Below are 20,539 nucleotides of genomic sequence, written 5' to 3'. Positions count from 1 at the left end.
CTCAAAAGAGTTTGGGTACTCTCAAAATAAAAATCATATTCTTCTGAATCTCAAGTCTCTAAGGACTTCACAATGTAATGACAAACTGTTTACTAAATATACTTTCAAAGACCAAAAAAATTAGAATTCATGAAAAATAGAACATTATGAAAAATTCAATTTTAACCAAATACTAAATGATAGTTCAAGATTTCTTTTTTGGTAAAGATTTAGTTTTTTATGTGTAAGTGTTTTTTTCTGCATGCATGTATATGTATACTACATGTGTGCCTAGTGTCCTTGAAGATCAGAAGAGGGCTAGATCCTCATAGCTGCTATTACTGTGAGCCATCATGTGGGTGCTGGGACTAAACTTGGGCCTCTGCAAGAGCAACAACTGATCCATCTCTCCAGCCCCTTAAGATTTCATTATATTGTTAGTCCCATAGGACTTGAACTGTAGAAATATTTACAAATTCAATCTTCATACATGTGTTAGTTTTATGACAACTTGACACAAGCTAGAAAGAGGGAACTTCAAATAAGAGAACGTTAATACTGCCATTGGAATATACTGTAGGCTGTGGGGGCATTTCTTGGATTTATGTGAAGTGGAAGGGCCCAGCCCATTAGGGCAATGCTACCTCTGGGCAAGCAATCCTGGTTGTATAGCAAAGCAGGCTGAACAAGCCATGGACAGCAAGCCAGGAAACAGTGTACCTCCATGACTTCTGCTTTACTTCCTGCCTCCATGTTCCTGTTGTGAACACCTGCCATGGCTTCCCTGGACGATGGTCTAAAACTAGTAAGCCAAACTAGACCCTTTTCTCCCCCCGCATTGCTTTTGGTCAATGGTCTGTCACAGCAACAGAGAAACAATACATATTTTCAGGTCACACTGCACACAACATTAGAAACTGGAGATGGGTGCTTTTCATTGGCTTTAGTAAACAATTCCACACACATCGTTCTTACTCTTACTGCCTCCTGCGTCTGTTGTTCTGTTTAAATAGAAATGAGGGTGGGCGTGGTGGTACTTACTGTTGGTGGGCCAGTTAGAAGGGAAGTAGCCTTTCAAAGGCAGCAGTTCTACTTCGTTGACAGAAGATGGCCCAAAGAAGGCACTGCATGCAATGAAAGTATCTAGTTCAAAGTCTAGGGTTTTTGAAATAACCCAGAGATCACCTGGAAGGACAAACACTTTTAAATTCCAGCTTTCCTGAGGAAAGCTTGAGCAAAACAAACAACTCTAGTCGGGATGTTTAACATGGCACTTGGGATGGTAGCAGAAATTGAACCTAGTGCCTTGTGCATGCTATGTACCCATCCTACCACTGTACGACAATTCCAGCCACAACGAATTTGACCTATCTTGTATGATGATATCCACAACCAAGCTGATTAATATCCATCTCCTGACATGGTTACTTCTATATGTGTGGTAGGAACCCTTAAAGAGCTCCATCTTTTGCAGACTCCAAGTACACAGACTATTAGACCACTAAAACAGAATGCCCATATTCTCATACAGTTACTCACATAGAATAAAAATACATCCTACAATATGTGTAGATTGTGTACATGCTCATTTATATATGTGAAGCCAAGTGAGTGTGCATACACTGTATGTATGGAAGTCAGGGAGCCAGGTGAGTGTGCACACACTTTATGTGTGGAAGTCAGGAATGACCCTGGGTGCTGGTCTTGCTTTCCACCATGTTTGAGACAGAATCTCCTTAGTATTTTCCCACCAGGTTATCTGGCCTAAGCTTCTGGCAATTCTCCTGTCTCTATCTTCCATCTCCTCATGGTGGCCATCCAGACCTTATGTAATACTTTTAATAATTACAAAATAAATAAACACAAAGTACTTCCTCTGATCTGTAACAGACTACTGGTGGTCTCATGTCAGCAACTCAAAAAGTAGCTTTTGCAGCATTTTTAAATCCAGCTTTTCAGACAATAGACCTTCAACCTATTCTTTCAACCTGTCAACATAATGTTCCTTCATTCAGAAAGTCTTGCAACAACTAAAACTACCAATAACTCAAGGTCAGTTCAATGACACTGCAACAACAGCAACACCTCGCTTGTCTTTGAGCATGACTTTCCTGAACACTGTACCTTAAGTATATTGATGGAGGCAGTTAGGAGACAGTGAGGAACAGAGTCTGGGCAAGTGGGTAAGGCATATGTTTGCTTTCTAATTATTTCAATTACCCATTTTTAGAGGTAGAACAGAATTTAAAAGAGCATAGAAAGGAGACAAGGGGACGAAGAGATGGTTCAGGAGGTAAAAGTGGTTACAAAGCAAACTCTTGCTGGGCATGGTGGCATACACCTTCTTCCCAGCAGCCCTCGGGAAACAAGGCAGCAGGACCTCTGGGTCCAAGACCAGTCTACTCTACAGAGCTGGTTCCAAAACACCCAGAGTTACACAAAGAAGCCCCATGGCCTGAGTATGTCATTAGAGCTCACCCACTTAAAAAAGCTAGATGAGGTGGATTGTCTGTAATCCTAGAATTCCTAAGGGGTAAGATTCTGGGTAGCAGGGACAGGAGAATAGGTTAAAAGCTCACATATACAGCACAGCAGCAGAAACAAAAGACTCCTCAAAAGAAGGTGGGGGGGACTTAAAAGTTGTCCCCTGATGTTCATAAAGGTACCACAGCATGTGTGTGCCTGCCTCATATACACACAAAAATAAATTAGTCAAATCATTTTATTAAAAAGGGTGGGATGAAGAGATGGCTAAGACGTTAAGAGCACTGGCCACTCACCCAGGTGGCCCAGTTCAATCTCCAGCATCCACATATTAAAACAACCCCAAACAAAAAAAGTTTTAACTGTTATAATTAAAGAGAGGGAGGGGCATAGGAAAGCATGGCAGTGCACACCTTGAATACCAGTACTCCAGAGACAGAGCCCAGTGGATCTGTAGATCAACATCAGCTTGGTTTACATAGCAAGTTCTAGGCTAACCAAGAGTATATAGTAAAACCCTGTCTCAAAAGCAAATAAAATAGAAAAAGCATAAGAAAAAGTAAAATAAAAATACAAGTTTATCAATCATAATAAATCTAATTATTGAGCTTAATTTATTTTTTTTCCAGAGCTGGGGACCGAACCCAGGGCCTTAAGCGCTCTACCACTGAGCCAAATCCCCAACCCGAGCTTAACCTATTTATAAGTAACATTTTTACAACAGAAGAAACAAAGTTATAAAAACAAATAGAACATGTTGAAAAGTAAGTTATCAAGTAAATATTTGTAACAATAAACCTGATACATCTATATTGATAATACATTTTAAGTAAAGGGTATTATAGTTGGAGAATCTCTATATAATAAAAATGTTTTAATTTACCAAGAAGATAATAACTTAAAACATGTTTTTATTTGATGAAACTGCCTTAATCTGTAAAATTCAGCAAATGAGAAAAAAAAGTGTGCCATAATAAAAGAACTCAACTCATATTCCTTGATTGCCCACAGCTAACTAACGTCTAGGCAGACAATACTAGATGTGATCTAGTGTTTAAAGAACTCTGCAACCAACAGCTAGAACAATAGATATTTCTCATGCACTAAACCATTAAGAGAATCTTGAATGTCTGGATGGGGTGGTGCAGGCCTGTAATCCCAGGACTAGAAGGCTAAACAAGGAACACTGTGTGCTCAATGTATAGCAAGATCCTGTCTTAAAACAAAAACAAGGGGCTGGGGATTTAGCTCAGTGGTAGAGCGCTTACCTAGGAAGCGCAAGGCCCTGGGTTCGGTCCCCAGCTCCGAAAAAAAGAACCAAAAAAAAAAACCAAAACAAAACAAAACAAAAAAAAAAAAAAACAAGAACAAGGGCTGGAGAGATGGCTCAGCGGTTAAGAGCACTGACTGCTCTTCCAGAAGTCATGAATTCAATTCCCAGCAACCATATGGTGGCTCACAACCATCTGTAATGAGATCTGGTATCCTCTTCTGGCCTGCAGTCACATATGCAGGCAGAATGCTATATATAAAATAAATAAGTGAATCTTTAAAACAAAAACAAAGACTCTTACTCAAACTATAATCTTTGCCATAAAACAACAAAGCCAGCAATTAGTAGTAAAAGTGTAAAACGTAAGTTCCTAAATGTTTGAATACCAAAGCATGTAATAACTACAGGTTGAAGATGAAATCCAATCGATGTTTAAAACAATTATGTGGGGATAATCTCTTGGGTACTATGTGGGAGCATCAATTGTCAATAAAAAGCTGAGGCAGGATTGGAAGGTGGGACATTTTGCAGAGAGAAAGGAACTCTAGGGAAGAGAGGCAGAAAGATTCACCCCCCGACTTGAAAGAAGTTGGACATATGAAACTGAGGAGAGGTAACCAAATACACAGCAGGCATAGAATAGTATAAACGGATTGAGTTACACACTAGTTAGGAACAAGCATAGCTTAAGGCTAGGAATTTCTTAATAAAGTATAAGCCTTCTAGCTGTTATTTGGGAACTGGAGTACAGGTACAAAATCCCAAATTATAATGAAAAAAAGTTATTCAATGAAAGTAGGCTGATACTTGAAGAAGGTTTAGACCCTAATAAGAATAGTAAAGGAAAAACTGAAAAATCTTCAAGCCAAATATCTGCCTCAAGATATGTGAAAAGGAATGGTGTAATATATCCTGCAGAAGCAAAGAGATCCAAAGAAAACACATCAGTAACAACAAAAGTAAACAGAAACAAACATAAAACAAAATGCAACCTTCAATCCTAAAGCAGTCATCACATCATATCAAAGGTGTGCTCTCTTCAGAGGTGCGAAGACTCTGAGAGCTCACAGCAGCCTCAAGGGAGAGCAAGTGAGTGGCCTTCCCAACCTGGGTCTCCATTGTGAAACTGACAGATGTAGTCAATTTCTTTTTTTAAAAAATTAAGTAAAAAAAAAAAAAATCAAAGACAATTTGCTGATATTTGGATCAATGAAGATAAGAGATGATTCACAAAACTAACAAAAGAGACAACCTTCAGGCAAAACAGATCAAGAGAACAAAAAATACAAACCACATATGTTTTAGAAAATGTAAAGTATGAAGACACTGAACAAGTGATTTCTACAGGGATTTGCAACACTTCATTATAGATCCTGTCCCCCCCCCCAAAAAATGAAAGTCTTTAGTAAGGTTTATTTATGGAGCTCAGAGATAACAAAACAGTATTTAAAAGATGCCATTCTCTGAGGCTGGCAAGGTGGCTGAGTAGATAAAGGCACTTGCTATCCTGGAGCCCACACGGTGAAAGGAGAAAGCCACCTCATTTAGCTATCCCCATTTCCACGTGCATACTGAGACCAGTGTGAACTTGATTAAGAGATACAACTTCCATCAAAAATCCAATAGGTTATCTAAAACAAAAAAGCTTTATCAGATGTCTTGAAAATGAACATGGAAATACAAAGTGTCAATAATAACTTCTGGAAGTGAAAGAAACTCTGTCTAGTCTGATTATTTGGCCTTAGGACGCTGCAGTAATTTAAGCAGTAGGTGTGGAGTTAGAACAAACATACATAACTGACTCACAGAAGCCCATCCCGGAAGTTCCCGCCATTAACCCCAGCACCTGTGGGTGGCTGAGGCAGGAGTAACTGTGAGTTTAAAACACAAGGACACTGTCTCAAAAAACCAAAAATTAAGAAAGGAAAGAAAGAGGCTTGGTGGTAGAGTGCATTCCTAACACATGCAAGATCTTGGGTTTGATTTCTCCCACTTAACTATAAAAGAAGTCTAGAAAAGTCTTTGAATAAAAATATTTGCTACATAAGCAGATAGTCACAGTATAAATGATCAATGAAGGGATAACATGAATACATGAGCATCTTTGTAAAAAGGATTGCTAAAAACCTACTAAACAGTATAGTAGGCGAGGAACACAGCTAACAAACACATGGAGCACTCATTCTGACATCACAGAAGACTACAACTACACCCACTTGTTCTAGGACTAAACACGATGAAACCAGTATGGACATCAATTCAGAACTCTAAGATAAAGATGTATGTAACATTTTCATGGCCTATTATGTAACATTTCTGCTATAAGAATTATATCCAGAAGAAACTCTTACGTCTATGTACAAGAAAATACAAAGATCCTTACAGTATACCAAGTCACATGAGGACTAGAGATAAAACTAGGTCACGGAAACAAGGACAATGTCTAATCTACTTCACTCACCTAAAGGCCTTTTAGAAATGTATTTTTAAAAGGAGTTTACTTCAAACTATAAAAGTTGGGATCCAGTGCTGGACAGACAATAAAAGAAGCAATGACAAACTCATCACATTTTCAATTTATTTTCAATATTAGGTCAAAGTAGAGTTAAATATGATATACGATACCAAGAGTTTAGTGTAACTTTTTCAATAAAGTGGCTTCTGGAATAATTTTTTTAAACTTTAAATTTTTAAGTATGATTTTTAGAGACAATCTATAACACTACAACTTTCATGGTATAACACTATTAAATGATACTCTGGAACTCTTCTTAATATGAGATTTGTAGAGCTACATCTTAACCATACAGAACTTAATTGTGAACTTGGTCTAAGCTACCAACCTTTACTATAAACCGAAGAGCTCTCCTTCCGACTCAGCTTAAGATAAAGTTTACTTTTTGTTTCACTGTAAAATTCAGGATTTACAGTTGCAAGTTTTTTTAGTTTACCATGCTGTTTTTTCTGAAAATCAAATCCTTTCCTGAAAAATTAAAAAAAGAACAAAAAATAAAAATGAATTTGAGGGCCTAAGAGACTAAGAGACTGTTCTTCAGGTTAAGAACACTTCCTGCTCTTTCAGAGGACCAAAGTTCAGTTCCCACAACCAAGCTGGCAGTTCACAAATCCAATGGATGAATAACCTCTTCTGGCCTCTACAAGTACAACGTGTACATACATACACACTGACATACACCATATGCATAAATAATTTTTAAAAATATTTTAAAAAATGAATTTGAATGTTAAGGACAAAAATTTAACATTTAACACACATGTAAAGGAAAAAATTGTTGTGTGCATGTTTATTTACTTTCATAGATGTTGTAAACCATAAACATTTTCTATCAAAGGAAGAGAATAATTCACAGATCTGTCACCAGCTTTAACAATAATCAAAACATAAAAACTATTTAGAAGCTAGACTATGTAAATTTATATGGCCATATAGAGAGGAATTTTAATCCAGCAACATGGCCGCTCTGATCATATCCAAAGACCTTCTAGATCTGTTTGATAGGGCTGGAAATAGACATACCCTTAGTACATATCTTTAATGCCTCTGGCTGGAATCCTTTGGTACATACCTTTAGTCCTAAACAAGGACATTTAGTTGAGGGGCAGACAAGGTGACGAATCAGAGAAAGATTTGACAGAATAAGTCAGAAATAGGATACGCCCAACTCTCAGAAGAAAAGCTAGCTATACAAGAGCAGGGCAGGGAGAGTCAGCTGTCTGTGAGTTAGGGCCGAGTCAGGTGGGAGTCAGGGCAGGGAGTAGAGTTCAATCCTGAGTTCATGCAGTTCAGTTCCATTCAGCAGTGAAGCCAGAGAATAAGAAGGAGCCAGAAGATTAGAAGCCAAACTGAATCAGTCAGGGTGGGAAGGAGTTTGAGGCAGAACAGCTGAGTTGAACCAGCCAGCCAGTTTAGAAAGAGCTAGAAAGAGTGAGCATATTCAGCAGTAAGCCTCCAAGATGATGATTACATCAGGCAAAGAAAGTTACATTTACAGCTGTAAAATTAGAATAATAATCTTAGTTTTTTTCTATATATTATTGTTATGAGGAAATAATATACACAAGTCTTTAGAATGACCCTGGCATCTATATGCTTTCAGTAAGTTATTAAATGCCTATGCAAACTATCACTATTTCTTTAATGAGCCCATTTTCATAAAGTTTGGCTTCTAAAACATGGCACTCTATTATCCTATCAACTCTTAATTTAAGCCTGGGAATGACTTTTCCTGCACTGCTAAAGAGTTGTTACTGTACCTGCATTTGTGAATGGGGTTCCCTTAGGTTTGTGAAAGAGAGGGAGGGAGGGAGGGAGGGAGGACAAAAGAAACCAAAACAAACCACCTTTTGTCAGCTGTCCGAACATTGTTGATAGCACTTCATGTTTAGAGAGGATCAAAGAAACTTTAAAGCTTTACTTTCATTTAAAATCATAGGACTGGAAGTTGTCTCCTTGATGCTTTCTTCATCTCAATTTCTTTCAAAACCACCGTCAGCAGGTGCAAGACTCTGGGATTGACCCCAGGGTTGTTGTTCTCTGATATAACTACAGGAAATGTTATGATACCATAAAACATACCTCAGCAAAAGCTGGCATTCTTCATAGACTGCTATCTTCTGACTTCTTAAATACGAGCCAATACTCTTAATATCATTAAAAATCATGTTGGGCTGAGACTCATTCTGTGATAACTGTTCTGGAGTCACATCCTCAAGCCATTTGAAAAATTTACATTGATTACCTTTTGGCTTATCACATGTGTAAAATAGACGGCCCTAAGCAGGAAGAGGGTATAAAGAATTAAGGGTTCAGTAGTATAGTGCTTGCCTAGTATGCATGTTAAAACTTAGTAGAAAAAAACCTATTTCTATTTGTTACTGTTTTCTGCACTACATTTGTAAAGCATTTTATAAAGTCTGCCTGCCTGCTATTAATATATTCTAAGAAATAAACCTTCTTATTAATTTAAACATGTATAAAAATTATAAACTATTACTTTCCTATCTATTTTTTCTTCATCAAGAGCATATTATTCTGAGACCAAAACTTATTCAACACGTTAGGGAGCTGGCTCAGCACTAAGAGTACTTGCTGCTTCTGCAGAGGATTCAGATTCAGTGTCCAGAAACCACGAGGCAGCTCATAATCACCTGTAATTCCAGTTCTAGAGGATCCAGCACTCTCTCCTGGCCTCTAGGGGCTCCAGGCATGCATGAGGTGAACACATATATATGCAGACATTCACACATATACATTAAATAAAATAAAAAATTACTTTTAAAATATATTGAAGAGGCTAGAAAGATGGCTCAGTGATTAAGAGAACCTGGATTCAATTCCCAGCATCCACATGGCAACTCATAACTGTCTGGAACGTCAGTTCCAGTGGATTTGCCACCCTCACACAGACACACATGCAGACAAAACACTAGTGTGCGGTTTTAAAAAAATGTATTTGAAAATTAGCAATAAATTGTAATTTATTGTTTCCTATTTAAGTGTTCACTAGACAACTTGAAATCTACCAGAAACTACTAGCAATATCTGTATATTTCTTTCTACATAATCATACACACACATAGACACACAGACACAGACACATACACACACAGAGGTTTTCTTAAAACAAAGCTCACCAGCTGATGTATTTTATACTCTGTGACCTAACCCTTTTAACAAACAGCATAGCATGAACATGCAAACATGCCATCAAATGATCTTGAAAACAACAAGAGATGGTGTGGCCACTTCCTTCCATCTATGGCCATGCTATTATTTATGAATACTTGCTTTTGACTTTTTAAGGTCAAATTTATATATTCAACTAATGATGCATACAAATAGTGAATTATTTTATTGCTATTATAGGCAAGAGCAGTTGTGCAAATGAGTCAAAGCTACCGACATATTACTAACCCTCTTTGTGATACTAGATACACATTAGGTCCGCATGATTTTCTATGTGCGTGGCTTTGTCTAGTGCTGGTACAGGAGCTTTCAACCTTTAGTTCTTTCGGTCTCATTTCAGCATTTTCTAGACCCTCCCGCAGAAGACCCCATTTCTCAGTGCTGACACTGTAGCTCAAACACGTCCTTCCTACTGTATATATGTAATTTTCTTCACTATCTGTTTCCGTCAACTACTGTGCTGTAAGTTCCTAAAAAGTTTGAAGGCTAACTTTAATTCATATTTTTGCATCCTGGAACACAGATCATTTATTTCATTAAAAAGTACTGATTACTGTGTTTACGATTATTATGTTTATGTTATTATTATGATCATTATGTTTATGATTATTAACACCACAAAGAAAATTCGCGTGTCAGTGTCCAAGTACCTAAACTGTGTATAAGGTAGTGTGGGAGGGGCAGAAGCAGTACCTTATTTGGTCCTTCTTTTTTAACCATGACAAGTTTGGCAGGTTGATTATGGTGGCAGGATGGTGAATTATTTTTTCCACTTTTCATCATCTCTCCTTTTGACGATGTATAAAAGGATATGTCAACTTTGGAAAGTGCTTTGTACAGCCTTTGTGCCAATCCAAACAACAATATATTCAGATGCTCTACAAAAAAAAAAAAAAAAAAAAAAAAGCTGAAAATTCAAGACAAAATCATTTTAATTTGTATCAAAAGCTGTTTATTAGCCAATTAGAAAATAGCCATTTAGCAGTCAACTGTAACATAATACTATAACATCCATTAATTTAAAGATTGATTTTACTTTATGCTTGTGAGTGCCTGCATGTATGTAAGCACACTGAATATGTGCAGTGGCACTGAGATCAAAGCCATTCACTGGATCCCCTGGAGCCGGAGCTACAGATGGTTGTGAATCCATGTGGGTGTCAGTAATTGAACCTGGGCCCTCTTAACTACTGAGTCAGCACTCCAACTCCCTAACCTCCCTTCTGTACCTTAACATTGTCTCAATTTTGCCAATTGGAACAAAAATAAGACAAAACAAAACAAGCCAGCTTCACAGCCATCCAAATAATGCATCCAAGGCATTAAGTCCCTATCTACCAGACTCTGTTATACTCCCTCAAAGTCATCCACGCTTTTTATTATTATTGAGTTTCAACTATATGCATTTTTTTATTTTTAATTATGTTCATATATGTGTATCCATGTGTAGATTTGTGCACATGATTGCACAAGGAGGTCAAAAGAGTGTTGGGTCCCCTAGAGTCAAAGTTACTGGTAGATATAAGCCATTTGATTGTAGGTGTGTGGAATGGAAGTCAGATCCTCTGGAAGAGCGTGAAGCACATCCGATAGCTGAGCCATCTCTGTAGCCCCTCACTGCAGTATTTCAATACATGCAAATATTATGCCTTTAACAACCACAGCATGTATTCATTTACCACATTTTATTCTAGTTTGGAGACAGGTTTACTATGTCTTAAACTCTTAATCTCCTGCAGCCTCCAATGAGCTAGGGTAACAGGCAGGCAACACCACAACTTATAACAATGTTTGGCAAGCTTTGTTCTTACCCTCAGAACATTCATTCAGACCTAATCATGCATCATATTTAAAGTTTCCATTTAAGTGTAATGGGCTCATTTGCTTCTATTTTAATAAATAAAAGTCAGAATTTAAAAAATTTTCCATTTTCCTTCTTTTAAAGCTCAATTTGATATGACCTTAGAATAAAGTTACTGGTACGTCCTTGAGTGAACATATGCTACATAAATCGAGGTGACTTTACTATGAAAATCCACAATGCATTATGCATTTTTGTAGTTCTAATATCACACAGGTAGTCTCAGAATAAAGTCATAATAGTCATACCGATGATGGAAGACGTAAAGATCTGCCGATAGTGAGCAGGAGACTGGAAAACAGCTGGTATGTGAACTTGCCTTTGAGGAAGGTAAGCCGATAGTATTTTCTGCCCATTTGGGAAGCATAGATCAGAATTATTTATTTCCTGAAATAGAATGGTTTGACCTATTATAACTCAAAGGAAAAAAAAATCACTGTTTAACCAATAAATTGTTTTTCAAATACATTGAAAAAATACTAATTACTTTTGATTTTTAGAATCCACTATCTAGAATAAAAAACCAAATAGAGTCTGAATGACAAGCCTGAATGACAAGCTTGAATGACAAGCTTGAATGACATGACACGGCACTTTTAACTCTTTTCATCGGCCTCTTAATATGATTTTAAATATGTTTTACTCTAAGTGGATCACATTATATTTCTATTTCTGTCACTAATATAATAATGATTCATGGCAAATTGATGTATGTGCCTTCTCCTTAATAATTCAATCAGCAGGACTGATTTGATAGTCAACAGTGAAAACAATCACAGTGAGATCAGAGAAATAAGAGCCAACATGTATTAAGTACTTTTTATATGGCAGTACTGCCCTAGAGACTTTCAAATACACAAGTCAGTCTTCATAACTCCTGGGAAAGGTGTGAAAACAACTGTCCAATCAGAAAGTCAGCTGTTTCCAAGCTATCCTGCTAGCCTTTGTTGGCACCCACAGGGCCTCAGGGTGAAAATGCACCATGAGAAAACCTCACCTGTCCATCCCTGACTCTGCAGTTACTGCTGGCAGAGCTTCCTAACGCAGTCCGAAGTTCCCCAGTCCTGGAGGTCTGATTTAAATTCAGAGAGAGAGCTTTCTGTCTGGAAACCAAATCTTGACTGGTAAAATCCTGCTGCTGTTGATAGAGCATGCCTTTTATCATCTGCAAGTGCACAGGGTCTACAGAACTCTCACTCTCACTTGTGTGGCTAAAATGCAAGCCAGAGACAGCCTCAGCAGAGAGATCCTCTGTCACTTCACTGGCAATTCTGTTCAGAGCAGCTGAGTTGCAGTGGGATGGGTTTTGATATTTCAGCCACTTGCTTTGAGTAGAACTCTTAGGAAGCAGTAAGACATCTCGTGGAATCCCATCCTGGTCCTCAAGTCCAAGGTCAAATGAAAGACCTGATTCTTCACACAGGTTCAACCTGGAAGAACCAGAAGGCTCTCGTGTGTCATCATCGATCATAAATGAACAAGAATCTAAGACTGCTGGTCCATCATCTGGTGGCAAAGTGACAAAGGGAACTGAGGCTCCACTTAAAAATGGAAACCTTTGGAAGTTCTTATTGTCCTGAAAACCAATGTTTTTCAATCCTGAAAGAAAACATAATGCTGATTTACTACAAATGTTCAACCAATCATCACCAGACTCTAGAAAACAGTGGGTACAGGCAAGAGCAGAAGATTCTGACTTTCTGTGTAAGACAGAAAATAATGTAAGTCTCGTGCTCCCTCATGAACTAAATGCTTTAATATCAAGATCTAAAGATTCAAAATGTAATTTACAAAATTGAAGACTTGCAAATCTAACAAATATATGTCCTTCTCTTTCCTTCTACTGCGCTAAGCATCTTTAATTTAACTACTCATTATATTTATAGAGCATCTAAGTTTTCAAGGCGTTTAAATCTGAGGAAAGCTATAGCATCCTTATCTTATAGATGAGGTAACCAAGATCCAAGTGCAGTATGTACCAAGTGGCAGTCAAAGAAAACACGGAGTGAGTTCATATCTAGTCTCATGCCTTCTGCAAAGTTCATAGTTCACTTAATACCATGTGATTGCAACTATCTTTATTATGTATTTATGCATTATGATATCTTTCACAACAAAAAGATCTTTAGCTTTATTTGTAAAATTAGCACATAGATAGGATAGTGAGCTTTTGTCTAAATAAGTTTTATAATTCCTTCTTTCTATCAGCAACTATTGGAACAGAGAAATTGCTGAAAAAGTAAAAAGCAGTAAGTATTTATTGAATATATTAATGAATCGGCAAAACTGCCTAGGAATTATATATTATTAAATTATTATGTTTTATCTAAAAAAATTATAGATTTTTTACTTATTTGACTTAGTCTATTTTATGGAAATAAATTTTGATAATCATCTGGAGAGTATAGCAGTGAGCGAAAGAATATTTTTTGGTGAAGTGTTCAGTTAGAATCCAAAACTGAATCAAGAAACAGTGACAGAAATAAAACTATTACAGAGCTAAGACTCAGAGCTGTGGAAGCCCCCTCCACTCCACTGCCACCTGACTATGTTCAGAGGAGGCGATTCTCCCATGCACTCCCCTCCTTTGCCCCAAGTAGTCCAGGCCTTCAAGTACTGATCCTCCTGCCTTGTCTCTTGAGTGCTGGGATTACAAGAATACCACCTCATGCCCACCCTGTTCACATCTCCTCCTACCCCGACCTTTTTCTTTTTTTGCCTTCAACCAGACACAACCACGAATCCATCCCTAGCTCAACTACTGATTCACATTAAATTATCTTTTTTTTTATTAATCATACACTCACAAGCAAGAAAACATCAACCACCAAACCTAACTTCAGATTAAGAAAAAATACACATTAATGAAATTTTCAGAAAACAGAAGTTAGTGGGAAGAGCTCCTATTGAATAAAATACTTTTCAAGAAGCAGAAAAGTCAAACTGGCCTGAGCGCAGTGCTGGAAGAGAACAGTCACTGAGGAGGTCCTGACACTGACAGCAGCCCAAAGCAGAGAGGAAGAGGCTATGCTGAGGTCACAAGTGGCGCTGATGAGACATCTGCTATGGGTCACTTCACTGCAGGACAGAAAGGGGAGCCAAGTGTTGACATTTCAGCTGCAAGAAGTGCTAACAGTGCATGGTGGGTAGGGACACTTTGAGAGGGAGTGAAGAGACAGCGGAGAAGGAAGCAAGAGCTAGAGAGGGAGTGCACTTGGAACAGCATCCACGACAGAACAAGTGCAGGGGAAGAGACTTGGTTCCCTGACATTCATAGCCCAGTACACTCTCACAGATAATGGCTGAGAAAATGAAGGTCACCAGGGAAAGTTCTTGTTTTCAGAGACTCTTCAGAGAATTCAAGCTCAGAGTCTTCACTTCTTGTGTTGAAAGAAAAAGTAGGTGCAGGGCTGAATGCAGAGATCTTTTCTGGAGAAATCACCTGTCCAGAAAAAAGAAAATCACTAACTAAAATGTTCTTATGCTTCTTTTTCTATTAGTTTGAATTCTAGTAACCTCCAGAGGTAACTATCTAAACACACTGGGAGCAAAGAACTGTAAAATTTTCACAGAAAAGGAGAGGAAGGAAAAAACTTACTAAAATAAACAACACTTTTATGTACAGAAGATAAAAACAGGGATCTATTGTGAAATGGAGGGTATTCTGATTTGCACTGATTCCATTACAAGAATTTAGTTCTCAAGGTAAATTTCCATTCTAAGGGGTTCAATCCAAGTCCCATCTCATGTGGAACCTGTGCAAACTATATCCCAGCATACTCAAGGTCTCAACAGTCTCCTCTTACGCTTTGGACTCAGGGTTACTCATAGCTGACATACACATTTCACAAGATGTTTCTTCCAAGTCCAGGACTTTTAACATTTACTCAGATCTGAACAACCACATAGTTAATTCTCACTACAACAGCATTTAAGTCATGCTGCAGCTTTCCCCCGAAATCCAAACCTGGTGACAGTCACACTCAATACTGTTCTAATTTGCCTTTTGTTGCTAAACACCATGACCAAAGGCAACTTAGGAGAGGAAATGATTTATTTCAGCTTACACTTCCAGATCACAGTTCATTCCTGATAGAATTTGGGTCAGGAACTCAAAGAACAGGACCAGAAACCATGAAGGAACAATCCTTACTGGCTTCCTGGCCCTTACACACGTTAGGGTGGCTTGCTCAGGGATGGCACCACCCATATCAATCAACAATCTCATCTGAGTAATTTCTCAATTGAGTTCCCTCTTTCCAGATGACTCTAGGTTTTGTCAAGTCCACAATAAAGAAATCAGGTGTGGTGTCACATGCCCTTAATCTTAGCATTCTGGAGACAGAGGTAGGCAGATCTCTGTGACTTCATGTCAACCTGGTCAACACAGTAAGTACCAGGCCAGACAGCTACACAGAGACCCTGATTCAAAAAACAAAACAAGGGGCTGGAGGTAGCTTTGCAACTAAAAGCTGTGTCTTCTTCAGCTCCTAGCATTGAGGTGGCAGCTCACGTCTGTACCTCTGGTTTCAGGGGATCCAATGCTCTCTTCTAGCTTCCCTGGGCACCAGACATGCAAGTAATGCAGACATACATGCAGACAAATACCCATACACATGAAATTAAAAACTAAGGAAGAAGAAGAAATACTTAACTATTGTACCCATTCTTCTAGTACATTCTCCACAACTGGCCAACGTTGTTTCACTGATCCAAACCCTCTAACCACCCGTTTTTTTTTCCATGACAGCTGTGTGATATTGTACATGGCCCTGCCTGCCCAGGCCTCTTGTCTGCTCTCTGACCTCACTGCTGTCACTTCCCTTGGACCTCACTCACTACAAACCGGCCAATGGTCTCTTGCCACAAACTCCTTTCCCCTAGGTACTGGCATGGCATTTTCATCTCTACTCAAGTGTCACATTATCAGAGAAGGCTGACTTCACCGATACAGAACTTGTAGACTAGCCCACTGCACTGCCACCTCACATAGCTATATGCTTACTGAGGCCACCTGAGCCTTCTGAGTACTATGTATTAATGTGTTTGTTGTGTCTCACTTCATTAGCGTATAAGTTCTGTAAGGTCAAGAATTTGCCTCTTTTATTCAGTCCTATTTTGATATACAATAGGCAGTAGGTTGTTGCTAGTGAAAAGTCTCTTAGTGGGGAAAAGAGAAAAGAAGAGTATCTGTTTACAGCCTGGGGATACAACTCAGTGGTAGGGCACTTGCCCAGTGTGAAGTCCTGATTTGATTAACATCCCTGTGTGGAGGTTGGCATGGGGCAGGGGTAGATAATTCAAAGGACACTTTTAGGAGTGTTTAATCAAATACATACTTTCTAGGAGTTAGTTATAGATCTACTTTCCTACCTCTCATTCGTTATTTAATTCACTCTGAACTGGCTCCTACACATACTATTCCATTGCAACTGCTCTTGCCAAGGTCACCAGTGATCTCCAAGTAACTGATGAAATAGGATATATTTTCATATTCCTTTTATTGGGGGGCTGAGTAATAACTGAGTCCATTCTGGAGAAGATATGACATAAAAGCAAGGGGCAATAAAAAATTAGTAAAAGGCGTTCTAAGAAACTAAGAACTTTCTGCATAGAAAAAGAAACCAACAGAGACCACAGACAGACTAGGCAAAGTATTCATCTGACAAGAGACAGTAAGATAAAAGTTAGACAGTCCAGCACCCAAATGATTGGATTGTCAAGCAACAACTGGGGCTGGGGGTACAACTTGGTGTTAGGGAGTTTGCCTAGCGCGTGCAAAGCAAGGGTTCAATTTCAACACCACAACTGAAACAACATAAACGGTAAATGGTCACGTGGGCCTGCTTCCCTGCCTTTGTTCCTTCTCTCCCTACCTCTCTTCCTCCGAGAATCTGTTCCCCATGAACACTGCCATGCAAATCCCAATTTTGTCTTTTGTATGATAATGTCTCTCTCTGGCCTGAAACTTATTTAGCCAGACTAGCCTTAAACTCTAAACATAGATTTCTATAAATAATATACAAATGTTGTATATTGAATAACAAATGGCTAACAGATATAGAAAATGAGATTCACCATCACTTGTCAACAGAAAACATAAATCAAACCATAATGAAAAATTATCCTACTCCAATAAGAATAGCCTGCCTGTAAAATATCTTTAAATTACAGTTAGAAATTAGAGCTGTGCATGTTAGTTCAGTCATGCCTGTAATCCCAGCAGTCTGCAGAATGAAGCAAGAGAATTAATTATTAAATGTTTCAGGCCAGCTTGAACTATATGTAAATTCCAGGCCAACCTGGTTACTACTACACTGCCTCAAAAATCAAAAAACAAGCTGAAGAGATGGCTCAATGGTTAAGAGTACTTGCTCTATAAGGGTGTGGACCAAAGTTCAGATTTCAGGATCCATGTAATTAGAACAACCTACAAACAACTATAACTACAGCTTTGAAAAACCTAAAGCCTGCTTCTTGCCTCTCTACAAGCACCAGCATACTTACACACATGTAAATATACACATGTGCACACACACAACCTTAGAAAACAAAACAACCCAAAGATAAGAAGACAGAACAGGGATTATGAGAGCATGGGAAGGGTATTGGGAGGTATGCAGATAGGCACAAAAGATAACATCTAATGTTCTGTGGCAATTCAGACAACTATGATTAACAACATTTAATTTAATATTTCAAGACATCTAGCAAAATGTCAGGTGTGGGAATGCACACCTTAATTCCAGTCCTCAAGAAGTTTAGGTAGACAGGTCTCTGTGAGTTTAAGACCAGCCCTGTCTATATAGTTTCAGTCCAGCCAATCCATGCCTCAAAAATGAATGAATGAATGAAGATAATGAAAGAATGGATACTGGATGCTCCCAACAGAAATAACTGCAAATGTCTGAGGTGATTGCTGATCTCATCAGGATATACTACACACATGTAATGAAATGTCACACTGATCCTCACAGTATATACACTCATTACGCCAATTAAGAATAAGACAGAAGCTTACTCTAGTAACAGTGACACATGCCTTTAATCCCAGCACTCAGGAGGCAAAGGCAGGTGGATCTCTGAAACATGATTTTTAATGATGATGGTGATGACACAGGGGCTGGAGAGATAACTTAGTGAAGAGCAGAGGCTGCCCTTGCAGAGGACCTGTTTCAATTTCTTTGCACACACATGGTGGGGGACAAACATTTGTGACTTCAGTTCCAAGGGATCTGTCACCTTTTTCTAGCCTGCTTTGGCACTGTGTGCATGTGATGCACAGAAATACATACACACAAGCAAACAAGCGCACACGCGCATGCACACACACACACACACACAAACTAAAAGATACATTTTAAAAAGATACATTTTAAAATGAAAGTACATTTTAAAAAATAAATTATATCTGGGCCTGGAAACGCAGGTCTCTAATCTCAGAACTCAGGAGGCTAAGACAGAGCAGAACGTGAGGGCCTCTGTGAAGCAGAATGAGTTCAAGTCAGCTAGGCAACTTACAAAGGAAGCCCTGTCTCAAAATAAGAACTAAACAGGGACAGGATTCAGCTCTGAGTAGAGATCTTGCCTAAGCCCTATAAGGCTCTAGGTTCAGTCCCCAGTACCACCAGAGAGAAAATTAAGAAAAAGTTCAAATGAAGTTAAAACAGCTTGGGCAGACTGTTTCAAAGCACTGCAGATGTAATCAGTGCTGTAGGTCATATAATTAAAAAAGGTAAATATTGGGGCTGGAGAGATGGCTCAGCGGTTAAGTGCACTGACTGCTCTTCCAGAGGTCCCAAGTTCAATTCCCAACAACCACATGATGGTCCACAACCATGTGTAATGGGATCTGATGCCCTCTTCTGGTGTGTCTGAAGACAGCTGCAGTGTACTCATATATATATATAACAAATTTTTTTAAATGTAATGATATACTATGTTTGCCTCAATTTTTTTAAAGATCTTTATTTTGTGTTTTGTCTGCATGCATACATGCATGCCTGGTAACCACAGAGATTAGAAAAGGGCATCAGATTCAATGAAACTCGAGCTCTGGATGTTAAGCCACCATGTAAGCTCTGAGGAACAGGTCCAGGTCCTCTACAAGAGCAACCAGTGCTCTTAATTGCTGAGCTGTCTCTCTCGCTCCCACAATAAAAGTTTTAATCTTTCTCCAGTTTAACTGATTAAGGGTTGTGTAATGTTTTATTCACTGTTTTCCTTTCTGGTATCAACAAAATAATGCTTCTTACATCCTAGAACTTGATGAAATACAGAACACACATTAAAGTTCAGAGAACATCATGTATTAGGAATACTGTACATTTATGGGAGACATTTTCTATCTTTGGAGGCCTAGTCATGTCATCTATACCCTATGATCATAACTAACATAGAACAATGATTAGAGATACAACAATGAACGTGAGAACATGAATCTCTTCTCCATTTCCCCCTCCTCTTTTCCTTAACTGCCTAGAACTCTGTACACAGCCCAAGGAGGCCTCAATCTTAAGTGTTACTACTTCAACTTCTGAAGTGCTGGGATTGAGAGCCAGCACATAACAGCAAGATTCTTTTTCAATAAATCAAACAGTGGCGGCCATAATTTACAATATAATGTTATGAAGAGTAGGAAGTAGCATAGACTTGGCAACGCAGAGGAAATGCAAGCTACAGTACCTACTAGAGGAAAGACCAATAATACGTAAGCTGATTTAAGCCTCAAGACAACTTGCATGCACTGGAAAGCAGCTGGCCTTGAGTAGTCTGAGTACAGCTACGATGGTTCCTGCTGATCTACCCTTGGCTGCTCTTGTACAAGGATTTAGGACTGACCTAAGAAAATGACTTGGGATTTTTCCAGCCCACAACTCTGCCTGCCTTCCTGGAGGCCATATGGGCAGTAGGGATCCTAGACAGGAGCCTAGAACTGTTATCAGAGGTTTCCCTCAGCAGCTGATGGAAACAGATACAGAGACCCACAGTCAAACATTAGGCAGAGCTTGGGTAATCCTGTGGAAGGGAAGGGTTTTTAAGAGCCAGAGGGGTCAAAGACACCACAAGAAAAACCTATAGAATCAACTAACTTGACCTCAGAGGGGTCCAGAGACTGAACCACCACTAGGGAGCATGCGTGGGACTGACCTAGATCCTCTACACATAGCTAACAGCTGTCTGTTACACATGAACAGGCCTTCATGTGGGACTCCTGACGGCGGGAGCAGGGACT

General features: G+C 38.8%; 1 protein-coding gene across 6 annotated transcripts in view; it reads right to left on the bottom strand.

Moving 5' to 3' along the window:
- Zgrf1 (zinc finger, GRF-type containing 1) overlaps positions 1 to 20,539 on the bottom strand; it is a 62,484-nt gene that overhangs the window by 23,096 nt on the left and 18,849 nt on the right. For all 6 annotated transcript variants that reach the window (XM_087624976.1, XM_087624984.1, XM_087624991.1 and 3 more), the window contains 7 exon segments: positions 14,626 to 14,746; positions 12,302 to 12,903; positions 11,553 to 11,691; positions 10,137 to 10,321; positions 8,334 to 8,530; positions 6,580 to 6,719; positions 1,021 to 1,164 (listed from right to left, as the gene is read on the bottom strand). In XM_087624976.1, the coding sequence (XP_087481102.1) occupies positions 1,021 to 1,164; positions 6,580 to 6,719; positions 8,334 to 8,530; positions 10,137 to 10,321; positions 11,553 to 11,691; positions 12,302 to 12,903; positions 14,626 to 14,746 (1,528 nt within the window).

Source organism: Rattus norvegicus, chromosome 2 (genome assembly GCF_021556685.1).
Source record: "Rattus norvegicus strain SHRSP/BbbUtx chromosome 2, alternate assembly SHRSP_T2T, whole genome shotgun sequence".
NCBI lineage: Eukaryota > Metazoa > Chordata > Mammalia > Rodentia > Muridae > Rattus > Rattus norvegicus.
Note: the sequence above shows the minus strand (reverse complement) of the source record. Positions and strands in the feature narration are given on the sequence as shown.